Source organism: Sphaerodactylus townsendi, linkage group LG07 (assembly GCF_021028975.2).
Source record: "Sphaerodactylus townsendi isolate TG3544 linkage group LG07, MPM_Stown_v2.3, whole genome shotgun sequence".
NCBI classification, from domain to species: Eukaryota; Metazoa; Chordata; class Lepidosauria; order Squamata; family Sphaerodactylidae; genus Sphaerodactylus; species Sphaerodactylus townsendi.
The window spans coordinates 53,351,857-53,365,764 of record NC_059431.1 but is presented as its reverse complement, the minus strand read 5'-3'; the positions used below and the strand labels follow the sequence as shown (position 1 = coordinate 53,365,764).

General features: G+C 39.8%; 1 protein-coding gene across 2 annotated transcripts in view; it reads right to left on the bottom strand.

The window, feature by feature from the left end:
* FER (FER tyrosine kinase) overlaps positions 1 to 13,908 on the bottom strand; it is a 130,794-nt gene that overhangs the window by 105,836 nt on the left and 11,050 nt on the right. For both annotated transcript variants that reach the window (XM_048502984.1, XM_048502986.1), the window contains exons 4-5: positions 11,141 to 11,314; positions 9,306 to 9,405 (exon numbers count right to left, since the gene is read on the bottom strand). In XM_048502984.1, coding sequence (XP_048358941.1) covers positions 9,306 to 9,405; positions 11,141 to 11,314 — 274 coding nt within the window. The remainder of the gene's footprint in view (positions 1 to 9,305; positions 9,406 to 11,140; positions 11,315 to 13,908) is intronic.

Below are 13,908 nucleotides of genomic sequence, written 5' to 3'. Positions count from 1 at the left end.
CATATTGTATCAGTCTTTTTGGAGCTTGACCTCTACTGTGGCTAACAGTAAATTTAATGTGGGTATTTTGATGGGGAAAAGGGTAAATCATCCTGACTGTAGTGTTGCTACCCCAGCCCTAATATTTCCCCCCTTCAGCTGCTCTGAATCCAAATTCTGTACAGTTTGTGGCATAAATTAGACCTCTTACCCTAATGGGATTGTGTAATAAAACCATGGTGTCATGGATCATCTCCTGGAGAGTGATGAGTCCTCAGGGGATGAGCAGAGACCAGTAAGCCCAAACCAGGTTGGGAACCAACGAGAGCTAGGCTTGGAGCATTCAGGGCCCCTTCCAGCTTTACAGGGTGAGCAACAGGCGGGTCAAGACTCAGAGCCAGAAATGCCTACAGAAGCAGGCTGTGCTTCCAGCCCTCCTCCAGCTGCAGAGACTCAAGCACCTAGCTCACCTGAGCCTATGTGTCAACAACGGCAGAGATGCTGTGAGCGGTTGGAAATGAAACAGAAAAGTGCACTTCTGCTATCTCAGAGAAGACACCTTCTGCAGCAGGGGAGGCAGAGTCTTCACAGGATGAAGCCTAGTGTGCTGGAAGACCCCATATCAAGCATGCTGGCCTAGACGCAACAAAGCACATTACTGCTGCAATGATTTTTTGGATGCAGTGATTCTGTGCACTGATTCCCCCCATCCATTCTTCTCTATGCTACTATTTTAAATGTTTGAAGCCTTGAAATCAGAGGGTATGTAGTTTAGTTGCATGCAAACACCTTTAATGGAATTAAGAACGCTTTATAATAACAATATGAAGGAACCTGGCTGTTGACTCCAAAACTTCTCTCGACCCATTATCTAAAAAGAAAAGGGTTTTCTGTTGATTCATAAGATCACTATTGCCAGGCAGCCAGGGTATTAACATCTTCTTTTTGCTTACAGAATATAAAAGGCAATGATATAAAATTTCGTGGACAGACTCTTCACAGTTCATACTGCAAATACAGAATCTTTCATGGCGTGACATTTTTAATTCGCTATCAACTCTTAGAGAAGATGGCATGATATTTCATCTCACCAAGCAGATCACACGTCAAAACTTTGGTTCTGGAAGCAAGTATAAGTATCTAGCTGTACTCATTTTTCTCAAGGGAATTCCTAGATACAAAGGCAAGCAAAATCTACTAGACAAAGGCAAGCAAAATTTACTAGACTCTTTGATTTTGCAGAACATTTTGTTGGGGGTCAGCATTACTAAGGATTCGGTTGATAATCCTATCCCTACTAGTTTGGACTCAATAAGGGTCCACTATTCAGAGTATACTTAGGGCCTAGGAAGAGAAGCTCTCGGTCTCATGATTAAAACAAAGATGTATCCAATATTTAAAGGTGATGGACCAGGCCCTGTTTTCCAGTAAGTGCTGTCCAGTTTCCAAGCAGAGAGTAGCATAAGGCATCGAATGTGGGATGCCAAGTGCTTTACAAAGAAAGTTGGATTGAATACATTCAATATTCCTACTCCATGCTTGGATCCAAAGTGGTATGCCATAGAAAAGCTGAGGGCAGATTTTGGCATTAAAAACTTTTAATGCTGCTGGAATGTATTTTGGTTTATGAAGTATACAGATTATGTACTTTAGCTGAGCAATATGCACTTAAAAATTTGTTTAATTCTAAAGTAGCCTCAGTAATCAAATTAGAGAAATGCATTCCTCATCATGAAAAAATAGGTGAACTCAATACCTTTCAAGCTATATTTATTTTTTACTCCATTTTCTAGACCAGGCATCTCTAATGTGGTACTCGTGGGCACCAATGAAGCCTGCTAACACCTTTCCTGGAGCCTGCCAAGAGTTTTGAGAAAGTGGGTAAGGCCACATGAGACTTTCACCCAGCAGGACTTCTGAACTGCCGAGCAGATATTTGAAGACAAACTTTTGGCAGCCTCTGCCACTACATTACAAGGATCTTCTCTGTACGACTGAAGGCAAGCTGCTTCAGCCACTTTGTGACCAGCTCTACTTCCCATGGAAGTCATTTTGTGCCTGTGCCAACCACACTTTATAAAAATTCCAAAGATAACCACAGGTTCAAAAAGGGTGGGGAAGTAGGGACAAAGTATCAGCTGCAGCACTGACTGATCTAAAACAAGGGTTCCTGTCAAACATTCAAGTCAGTGGTGGGATTCCGCAGGTTCGCACCATTTTGGCAGAACCGGTTGTTAAAATGGTGCTTGTAAACAGCCAGCTGTTAAATTATTTGAATCCCACCATCTAGAATCTCACAGCTGCTCCAGTGTGTGTGATAATTTTTCATTGGCAGGTGTGCTGAGAAAATTGTAGGTGTCTGGGGGACAGCACTTGTGCTGCCCAGTACACAGATCAGAAGATCAGACTCCCATGATGCGCCTTACACTTTTGTTTACCTTGAACGAATTGTGTTAATAAAATGTTTTTTACCACACACAAATGTTTGTTGTATTTACAATTTCTCTCAAAAGGTAGGAGGGTTATTAGTTACTTCCCTCAGGCAGCAAAGAGCAGCCACGACTTACCGCGGCGGCCATTGCTGGTGGGGAAGGGACCTCCTTCCCCGCAGCCTTGCGAGCTCCTCTGGGCTCGTGAGGCTTTGGCTGGCCAGAGGCGCAGGCCTAGCAAGCCTCAGGGCGCCAAGCAGTGATGCTGGGGTCCAGGCAGCCTATTTAGGCCAGGGCCTGGCCTTTTCACCTTCCCATTTGCAGGAGCAAGCACGTTTCCCACCCACCTCTCCCTGTTTTTGGTCTTTGTTAATGCATGCACATTATTGTTAGAGGGTTGGCGGTTTGCACATGGGGGACTGATCTTTAGCTGGGGGGCAGCGGGCAAAATACCCGCTTTAGTGGAACCTCCTCAGGAAGTTTGGGGTAGAGCAAGCCAAGGGGTCATCTGCCCAGATGTGGGCTTATATGGCTTGCACCCCTGGCAGCAAAGAGTCTTCAGTAAGTGGCGACCGCCCATCTGGAATCTCACAGCTGCTCCAGTTGATCACTGTTAACTTGTTTGTTTGGGCTTGCTAGTGGGTTGAGGGGACTAGGGCCCAGCCGAGGGCTTTCCTCACTGTGTTTAACTGCATTGTTGCTTTGATTACTGCAATTTTTGTTGTTGAAAGTTTAAATCCCTCCTGTGCGTTGCTGTGGGGAGGCGGTTGCTGATATTCAAAGATTAAAGTAGATTTGATTGTTTTTTAAAGTGTTTCACTGTCGGCTTGTTTTCAGGGGGGGGGGAGTTTTAGGTTTTCATAGTTGATCATTCCCTAACCCCTGTTATTGCTTTCCTAGTGTTTGCTTGGCCTTCATTGTTTTGGTGGTAGCAAGGTGGTATTGCTGTGGCCTGAGTGGGCCTATGGGTTTTTCCACATAAGGTTTTCTTGGGGTGACGGTTGATTTCTCTGCTGGGAAAGATGGAGTTGCATTTTTGAGTTACTATTTCTGGGTTCTGCTTTGGTGTTTTGGCGGGTGGAAGTGAGGGCTAGCAAACATGCCCCCTAGCTTTGTGTTGTAGTATGGCATATTGCTTTGGTTCTGTTAGGGTTTGTAATGTGTTGGTTGTCATGTGGTCAGTTCTCTGGTTAATTGGCTTTTTATAGAGTTGCTCTGCTGTGATAAATGTAGGGGTGTGGGTACTGGAAATGGAGGGCATGCTTCTCTGCTTCTTTCCTGGAAGAAAAAAATGCTGGTTTTTTTCTCCATTTGAAACAGTGGAAGGTGGAGGGTTGCTTGCTGTATTGCTACAATTGCATTGTGCTGGAAATTTGGAATGGCTCTGGTAGGGGTGTTGTTCCAAGTAGGGGCCCCAAAGTTGCCACACAGCTGTTGGTGACTCCTCACAAGAACAAACCAACTTTAGTGAAGTTTGAGTGGGGGGTCCAATTCTATGGGGACCACTTCCTTCATGTGGATGCCCATAGAACTGGATCCCCCCCCCCAACTTCACCAATCTTGGGTGGCACCAAACCCAAATTTGACTGAATTTTGTTCAAGCCTACTTATGACTTAAAAGAGAAGGAAAACCACCAGTTCCTCATCAACTGTATAATGATGCTTATAAAAAGATCTAATTACAATTCTACTGCCATCACTTCTTGGTAAATGTTTAATGTTTATAGCAATAGGCCAGACCACAATAACTATTTATAAGGTGTAAAATGTCTATTACACAATTCTGGTCTCTTTAAGAGAAGCTCACAGAAGCACTCCAGAAGACAAGTGTTTCATCTAAGGGGTGAAAAGTCAAGTAAATGTTACCCAGAACTAAGCTCTAATCAAACTTCTGGGACTAAACTACACGTTTACAATGCAATTCTATGGAGAGTTACTCCAGATTGAACTTACTGATTTAACTGGGTTTAAACAGGAATTATGCTGCACATTATAGCACATTAGATGTTTAAGGACTGCTAATTTCTATAGCCCTAATTTCTGCTAGAAGGCTGTACAAAACTAGATTTTAACACCTACTACAAAATGAAAAAAATGAAAATCAAAGACATATTACTATGTTACTGTTTAGAATCAAACCATGGAAAACAATATGGCAACCCCTGCCAAATTCAGACATTATAGAATCTAGAATCAAAGCTCTTATTTTTTCTTTCATAAGTTAAACTTCTCCTAAGCTAGAGAAAACTGCGATTGATTTCGTCATTTCACATTCCCTGAGAACTCGGCACTGACTTTCACTGGAAATCTTTCTCCAGTAAATCAGCTACTTTTCAATTTTAATAATCTTTAATTTTCTCTTCTTAGGCTGCAATCCTAAAAATACTTCTATGGAAGGAAGCTACACCTAATAATATGGCCCTTACTTTTGAGTAGACTTGATTAGGATTGCTCTCTTTCTATGACAACATGTCTGAAGAAATACAAAATATGTGTAATGAATTTGTACATTCATATATTTTATTATCAATGAACAATGCACAAATCATCCAGTACAGCATTTGTGCAAACCCCCTAAGTTTTTTTTTAAGTCAACCCATTCAGGGTTTACAAAGCTTGTACCCACACTGGTTGAAAAGATGCTTTCTACCAGTAAATAATTTAAGAGGTTTATTTTTGTTTTTACCACTAGTTCATGAATTAGTTATTCTCAGTACCAATCACTGACTGCAGTTAAGGGTAAAGTTATTTAATTAAACCCTATATATTGGATCAAGAAACAGAAGCAGTCCAAAGAAATAGCACAAAATTTATATTCAACATCTCTATTTACAACAAGTCTGAGTTACTGGTTAGTCAAGTTCTTCTTTCTGCCTTCCTACTTCTTCTAGATCTGTACCTTCTCCCAAGGTAATAATTAAGCTTCCAATGAAAACAAAATGCTATAAAATATTTTTATAATCTGAACAGGATACAATACACTAATCCAAAGGAGGAATGAGAGCTCCATTCTATTTGGATTCACTCTCTCCTTGCTCTCACTGATTTGTTCCAACGATCTTGCATCAAACTTCTCAAAGGAACTCAAGAGTAAAGCATGAGAATGAGCACACACACTCTCAAGAAAAAAGCTTCCCCTCCTTTGCCTCCTCAGAGTGCACAAATAAGGGGAGGGGGATTTTTAAACATTGTGTGTACGAACTTCTGGAATCCCACAGCTTAGATTGCAGGAGTACACCCAGATATTTCTCCCATACCCGCCCATAAACATTGAAGAAAACCTTAAAGTACCTGGGTGCATATTTCTATAGGGTAATACCAAAAATGCCTCACAAGTCTGCACTCAGGTTATCTAATGTGACATTTAAAACACTACTTTACAATCATTACAAGTACAATCTGTTTTTAAGATTCCAGGTTCTCCTCCAGAAGAGAAAAGCAGAGAGTGCATGAATTCAGTGTTTCATCACAAATGCTAACCTGAACTCACATAAATTTCTGGTTACTTACAAGGCTGTTTCAGCTAAAACACTACAACTAGTTATTATCTGGATTATCAAAACAAAACTGAAATATTTTCATTACTATGTCACAAAACATAGTAATTCTGACTTGAAATGAAATTACATCAAGCGGAGTTAAGTCTCGATTTCTAGCAGTCTGGTGACTATGATTTGACAAGTAAAAGCTGAATGATGCCCAAAGAATGTTTAATACCACGTATTAACATCTAACCACTGGGAGTACATAAGCAGAATCCTGACACAAAGCACAATCCTCCTGTTACTACTGCTGCTTTAAATTATAAAGCTGGGAGAGAGAATAGAAGCATAATTTTTCATCCATTCTGACTTCAGAAAAGGTTAATCATGAATGGGAGGGAATAGGCAGGGTTTGATGTGATGACTATACAATTGCTTCTGCACCCAATGTTTCCAAGATTAGTTGAGCTAGAAAGATATGTCACCGTCTGCACTAACCTTCATTTAAAAAGCTGTGGGAGAACCAAACAATTTTGAGTGATCCCCACCAGCATAAGAAGATGCTCATTGTACCAAAGTGAGTGATGCAATGAGGAAATCTAGTGTTCAGAGCTAGATGACCTGTAGTTGACCAATAACAATGGAAGAGCCACGAGATTATCGCCCAGGTTAGTCAAACTGCTTGAAGCTATCTCCCCACTTAATCTAAATGAGTTCAAGAGCCAATCACAACGTTATTAAGTCATTCATGGAGATTGACACGTGTCCATCAAAAACTGTGCATAACATAATTCAAGATGAGCGATGCAACAAAAAACTGTTCACATTTTTCAACTTATAATGCCAAGTTATGTGGTTTGTAATACAACCATCATCCTATGGAGTTCATCATTTCATGGCCCAAATTCATCCTTTTCTCTTTCCTGTTCACAAGTGCTTAAGTCCAGACGTGTAAGGGGTGGCTCTGGCTTCTCAGGCATCACAGAATACATTATGCAATAGTTGCAGGCTTAAACTCCTGACAACCAAACACATACTGAGACCGAGTTTCAATAGTTTTAGATGTTTCCATCTGAAAAGAATCCAGCTCAAATGAACACATGAAGCTGCCTTATACTGAATGAGATCACTAGTTTCGGAAAGTTAGTATTGTCTATTTTGACTGGAAGCAGTTTCCCCAGTGCCCTGCCTACAGGTCTTTCATATCACTTAGTGAAAAATTGTACTGAACATTCATTTGAATAAAGATTAACTGATTATCATAAGTTTGATTTTACATTACATATATTTCCGTAAACTACAAGTGGTTTTTAGTTCACAGTAAGATACAGACCCCATCCAAAGAATATGCAGTATGTTTAATAGCTGCAATGTGACATAAATCTGCCAGCAAATGACAATGCAGCCCCACTGTGGCACTGTCTTCCAGGTTTCTCTGCAGCAGGACTGAGGGACAGGTTTGTCCACCACAGCAACTGCCCTGGGAGGACCACAACTGGCTTGTCAAATACAGTAGCACACTAGGAGGTTAATTAAGTTTCTTGCATCAAATACTTGAAATTCATTGTTCAAAACTTTTCATTTTTTGATTCTATAGTACTCAGCATTATAACAAATCAATGTGTTAGTTGGATATTAACATGCAAGTATTTGTGCCCATCGTTGATAAGAACAATTCGACAACTCTGCACAGTTCTCTCACCCCTATGACAATGTGCATTTACATAGAGTCCAACAGCTACTTCAAGTCTAACAAAATTTCTGGTAGAGTATGAGCTTTCAGAAGCAGCTAGAATGTGAGTCCACCTGGCCTTGAGAAGAGTGAATTCAGACACCCAATGGAAATAGAATGTAAATCTCAATAGGAGGCAAATGACAATAGTGGGCATGATTGAATTAGATGGAATATGCAGAGGGGTAATAGATGTGGAAAAATTAGCTCACGCCCTGCTAGAAATTTTGTTAGTCTTTAAGGTGCTACTGGACTCTTCCTCTTTTTTACTGCTAAAGATGAACAAACACAGCTGTATTTGCATAAGGATTCAGTAAATATTCTATATCCCATTAATGACAACTGCAGATAATTAACTTGTGGTATCTTACAGTGTTAGAATCCACACTGAATATATACTTTGATTTTTATTATATTCCTTGTAGTGACAATCCTTATAAAAATTAAAGCATAGCACACTACACTTCTGCTGCTAGTCAGAATGGAATCATTTATAAACCAAACTGAACAGAATCTTTCAATTATTTCTGAGTTCATCAGCCTACAGTCAAGATCAGCACAGCAGTTCATGAACACTGGATTGATTCATTTCAAGATGTTCAAAACTGATCTTCTCTTAATTCACTTCAACTGCTCCACCATAATTTAGCGTCTAAAATTCAAATGATCATCTGTATGAATACAGTTAAGATTTTCAATAGACCAATGTTAAAACCAATATTTTATAATCTTATTTAGCAGTTTACTTAGATCAGCTGTTCACTGAAATTTAATACTGAATTTCCACCCTATTGTAATATTGCACTTCCAGAACTCCCAGAGGGGGGCAAAGGTGCCTCCAGTTGGTTGCCCCTCGGCTCTGCTGCAGTGAAACCCAGAAGACCAGGCCATCGTGGAGCTGTCCTGGCAGCCTCATCTGATGCCAGTAGGAGAAAGTGGGCGAAGGCATTCCTGGGCGGGTAGAGGCGACATTAGTGGGATTCCACCCAAGGTTTGTGGCTAGTTGAGTCATGGCCTGGGTCCTGGACTTGCACCACCCTTTTGTATGGTGCAAATTCATTAAGCCTTGTAGAGGGTTTTGTGGCAAAAGGGAGGGGGGGTTGGCTTTTTCTTTCTCCTTGCGCCACCAGCAGCTCTTGAGTTGTTAAACAAGTGGAGGAGACAGAGTGAATTTCACACTGTTTGGTTGTACTTGCTAACCAGTTTAGGTTGGCCCTGATTAGTACTTGTGCCACTAAGGAAGCCCAAGGTTGCTACACAGAAGCAAAACCATCTCTGTTAGCCTCTTCTTGCCTTGAAAATTCTTCAGGGTTGCCATATGTCAGCTGACATTTATCTGCAAATTAATGGCACCTTCCATCAACAACCAGTTCATTTGTAACTAGTTTTATCATGTACAAGTATATCCTGAGACCTTGACCTAGATAGCTCAGGCTTGCCTGATCTTGTCAGACCTTGGAAGATAGGTAGCATCAACCCTGGTCAGTATTTGGATGGGACTAATGAGGAATATCAGAGTTGTTATGCAGATGCAGGCTATGGAAAACCACCTCTGAAGTCTCTTGCTTTGAAAACCCTACAGTATCACCATAAGTTCACTGTGACTTCCCAGCAACATATATATATAACCATGAAAGGATTATGCAGATTAAACATTCATACTACCAATCATTAAATACCTACCTTTTGACACAGCTTCCTTGTACTTCTCTTTTGCAGAATTTACTTCTTTAATTAATTGCCTATAACTAGATTTTAATTTTTCCAATTCTGTTTTTGTTACCTGAAAAAAAAAACCAGAAGATGTGGTAAGTCACTCTGCTTTAGTAGAAAGACAAGCAACTAATAAATGCAGCAAGAATGCAGAAGCCCTCCACACAACCAGGCTGAAGCACATTGTAAGTAGCATCCACCATTTTTTCAGTATTTTTTAGGTTTGGGTTTAAAAGACCTAGATTTTTTCAGAAAAGCTGAAATTGCATATTGGCTTTTCTTTCTGAAAAAATTTGGGTCATTAAACCCAAATCTGAAAAATACACCTGTTTCCAATCTCCACGTGGGTCTTAGAGGTATTATTATTATTATTATTATTATTATTATTATTATTATTATTATTATTATTATTATTATTATTATTATTATTATTATTATTATTATTATTATTATTATTATTGTTATTTTATTAGACTTAATAGACCGCCCAACCCCCGAAGGGCTCAGAGTTGAACACTGGGCCTGGCCAGGTCAAGTCCAGCAATCATGTGCAGTGTGGCCAGGTTCAGCCTGGCCAAGGCCATGTAGATTTCAAAGGTAGAGCCTGCAGCTTAATGGTGGGCTCAACCTGGCTGGATCCAGCTTTAAAGTACATCCCAGCCAGGCCAAGTCCAGCATTAAAATACAGCTTTGGCCTGGCCAGGTCCAGGACTGAACTGTGCATGGATGGAGCCTGTAGTTGAATGTTGGGCTCGGCCAAACCACAGGTAAATGAGTGAGGGAGGAGGAGGTTTTTGTGTGTTTGTTTTTTAAGGCAGAGAGCAGAACAGGTCTGAAAAAAATTCTACATTTTTTGAGATTTTTTGTTCCTTTTGGACTTCTACCAAAGTCCAAAAAAAAGTGGGAAAAAAAGTCCAGAAAAAGACTGACAAGGTATGTGAGAGGGGGGTTCAGCTTTACCAAATGCCCACCCCTAGTGCATGTTACTATGGAAAATTATTCACCAGCCTTCATAGTATAATGTTCTAAGTGATCTTTTATCATCCGTTTAAGGCAAAACAAAGGATGACACAAATGCTATATTAACATAAGCAATCCCAAACAATTAATATACAGTTTAAATGTCATGGACATACAGCAAAAACAGTATTTCTGGGAAAACAGTTAGATTCAAGAGTAGCACCTTCAAAGTATAAGCTTCAGAGTATAAGGTTTTCAGGAGCAAAGCTGCCTTCAAGGGGGAAGGGTGTCCCAGGTACTTCTAGACACAAATCTAACTGTTTTACTGCAGATCAACGTGGCCACCATCTGAAACTATTAAACATGCGCTCTTAAGTGAGGCAAAGAAATTCTCACATTTCACATACTATCTGTGCAGAAGAGCTCCTCCTGAAAAAACTCAAAAATCAAGAAAAGGTGATGCCTAGCACTAACCTTTGTCCTTTTACCTGCCAAGTAGTCTATTATTATTGAATTACCTTACACAAGTGTTCAGTCTTTACCTACCCTACTTTCTACTGTCATAGCTATAAAAGTTTACCAACATCCAATTTCAGATTATAATACTAGAATACTTTTATTCTAGCACCTCATAAAATTGCTGAACGGAGGGAAATGAAAAGATTTTAGTTAAAGAAATGTCATCTTGGGTTAATCTCGGGCTTAGACTGTTCTGGCTTTTAAGAGGACACGCAAGAACAGGCCCAATAACCATCAATAGGTTCTTCCTGGCAGTATATTAATGGGAGATTTCTAACTCCAAATGATATTTTCAGTTAAAAACAAAGAACAATTAAATGAAATACCTTAAACATCTCTGCCTCAATCTGCTGGTGAACACCTATGTAACTCTTCTTTATTTGCTGCTTGTCTTTGATCATCATGGTAAGTCTATGTAATGGACCAGCATTCAAGTCTTCCGCATGTGACTTCATGATCTTGCTAAGCTGTTCCGTTTGCTGTACAATGAGCAGCCATGACTTGACAAAAGAGGAGAGATGAAAACTTAATAGTTATCAGTTTGGTTACAAAGTATGCAGGTACACATGTCAAAATTTTCAAATTTCAAAAAGCATTTATTATTAAGTGTCTACCATTGAGTATGTTGATGAACATGTGTGATTGCATTTGTTAGCTTAAAGTACAGACAGATTATCTGACCATTCATTGTTGAGGCATGGTTTGTAAATGTTTTGTAAGCATATTTACCAATTCTACAAATTAGTAGTTCACAGTATATTAAGCTATTCTAATACAGAACTCACGCACTACTTCTAAAGTTTGTAATACAAATTATCACAATTTAGGTTCTGAAAAGACATCACAAAGAACTGAATTCAGTCTACAGCAGGGATCTTCAAACGATGGCCCTCCAGATGTTCATAGACTACAATTCCCATGAGCCCTACCACTTGGCCATGCTGGCAGGGGCTGATGGGAATTGTAGTCCATGAACATCTGGAGGGCCATCGTTTGAAGACCCCTGGTCTACAGAAAAGGGAAATGGAGACAGCTTTGAACAGGAAACAATTAAACTTTTTGTCTACAGAAATTTTAGGTACATAAAATGATTAATATATTAATATAATTGAAGCACAGCTGAGGAACAGATATTATAAAAATTATAATAAATAAAATCTGTACTTAGCATAATGAATGTTCCAAATAAGTTCTGGGGGTGGGGGGGGATACAACCAACGCAATTAGTGAAATGAAGCAATTTCTGCTGCATTACCACTAACCTGATTTATTTTCCTAATTGTATAAATTGCTTTTACTTCTGGCAATCTATTCTAACCTATTCACATGTTAGTTCGTTTTTCTATTTTATCAGTTTCATTCATTAATGCTTAGGGAAGATAGCAGCTTGATGGTTGACAAGTAATTAAGACATTGGGTCCATTAATACTGCCATCCTAACCAGAATTACACCTTTCTAAGTTTATTGAAATCAGTGGGCTCAGAAGGGTGTAACCACGCATACAGTGGCACTGTTAGCCACTAGTTTAACTACATATCTAACAGAAACCACATGTCTAAACAATGCCAAAACCACTAAGGCATATCTGTAAACAGCACCAATACTGGAACATCAGTTTACAAGGTTTAGGTAAAAACAAACTCCTCCCAGCTTCTGAAAAAAGATGCATGGCCACAGATGAAGGAAAATGGTGACGGCCCAATCATTTTATCATCCAGCGTATATTGTGCAACAGTTACACTCAAAAAATCTTTTGTAAACAGTTACCCAAGATTTTAAGCTTGTGGGCAGTACTGGATTTTTGACACAAAATGGCTGCCACAGTCTTCCTTCATGCTTGTGCAATGAAGATGCTTGTAGCGTGGTGGCAGCTGCTGACAAAGTAACATTTTTTAAAATCTACAAATTCAATCAATTTCCAATGGTCAAATCAAAAGCCTTGCTGGAAAAAGGACCAGTTGGTCAATTGGATGTCTTGCTGGAAAAAGCTCCACTTTCTAAAAGAATTTGGTGGGTTCCATCACATCCATGGACAACATGTTGGGACCCCTGAGTTACACCATGCTCTGCAACACTACTGAAGAGCTTTCCAAAAAATGCAGAAAACATGGTTTGAGGCAACAGATTACAATCACACTGAGATGTGCTACAGAAAACAAGTATGCTAAGTATATAAGACATGCTTCAGTCTCTGGATTCTAAAATTAGGGAAATAAGCCCACAAAGCCAGTTCTCCATTACACATTGCAAGCAAAAAAGATAGTAAGCACAAAGCAACCACAGTTACCCTTCTGTTTTTCCCCGAGACATTTACAGTTATAGCTCTAAACCACTACCATTGAAATACTGACAGATACTGCTGCTGTTTCCTCATAACTTGCTCCTCTTGCAGAATCTTAGTGACAAAGATTGTCAAGTGAAGATCTAACAACTACTAGTCAGGGGCATATGCCAAGAACTGTTGCCCTTTGACACTGTACTGTGAGGTAACCAAAAATTTATCAAAATCAAAGAGCCTCAAATTTATGGCAGCACTAAGATATCTGATGTTGAGATCCTACTTGAAAAGGCTTCCAGGACTTGTTCTCCTTTAGCTCTAGGTATCACCTACATTGGTAATAAGGGAGCTCAATACCTGCACCAGATAACCGTGCCCGGGCTCCGTAGAGCAATGATGTTGGCCCGTCGCAACGCCCTTCCATCAGCCGTATCAACAGGGAGATTCACTAAAACCCCTTACCGTCAAAGGCTACGCATATGCAACGGGAATTGTGTTGACTCTATAGACCATATTTTACTTTATTGTCCATCTTACACAGTACCCAGAGTCACCCCTGCTACTCAAAAAAGAGTATGCATCTGACTTGCAAAAGATTACCTTTATGTTGGACAGCCCCAGTAGTGATGAAAAAGATGCAGTCACCAAATTTATGGATTTGTATATAAAACAGGGCTTTAGGAGCAAATCCTGAACATCATCCTCTCTACCTGTACATTTATTTTAGCTTCCCTCTACTTGGTTAAGTGGATCTGTGTATATTACTTTATGATACTATTGTACAAACACACATGCAAACACATATTTTTCACTTT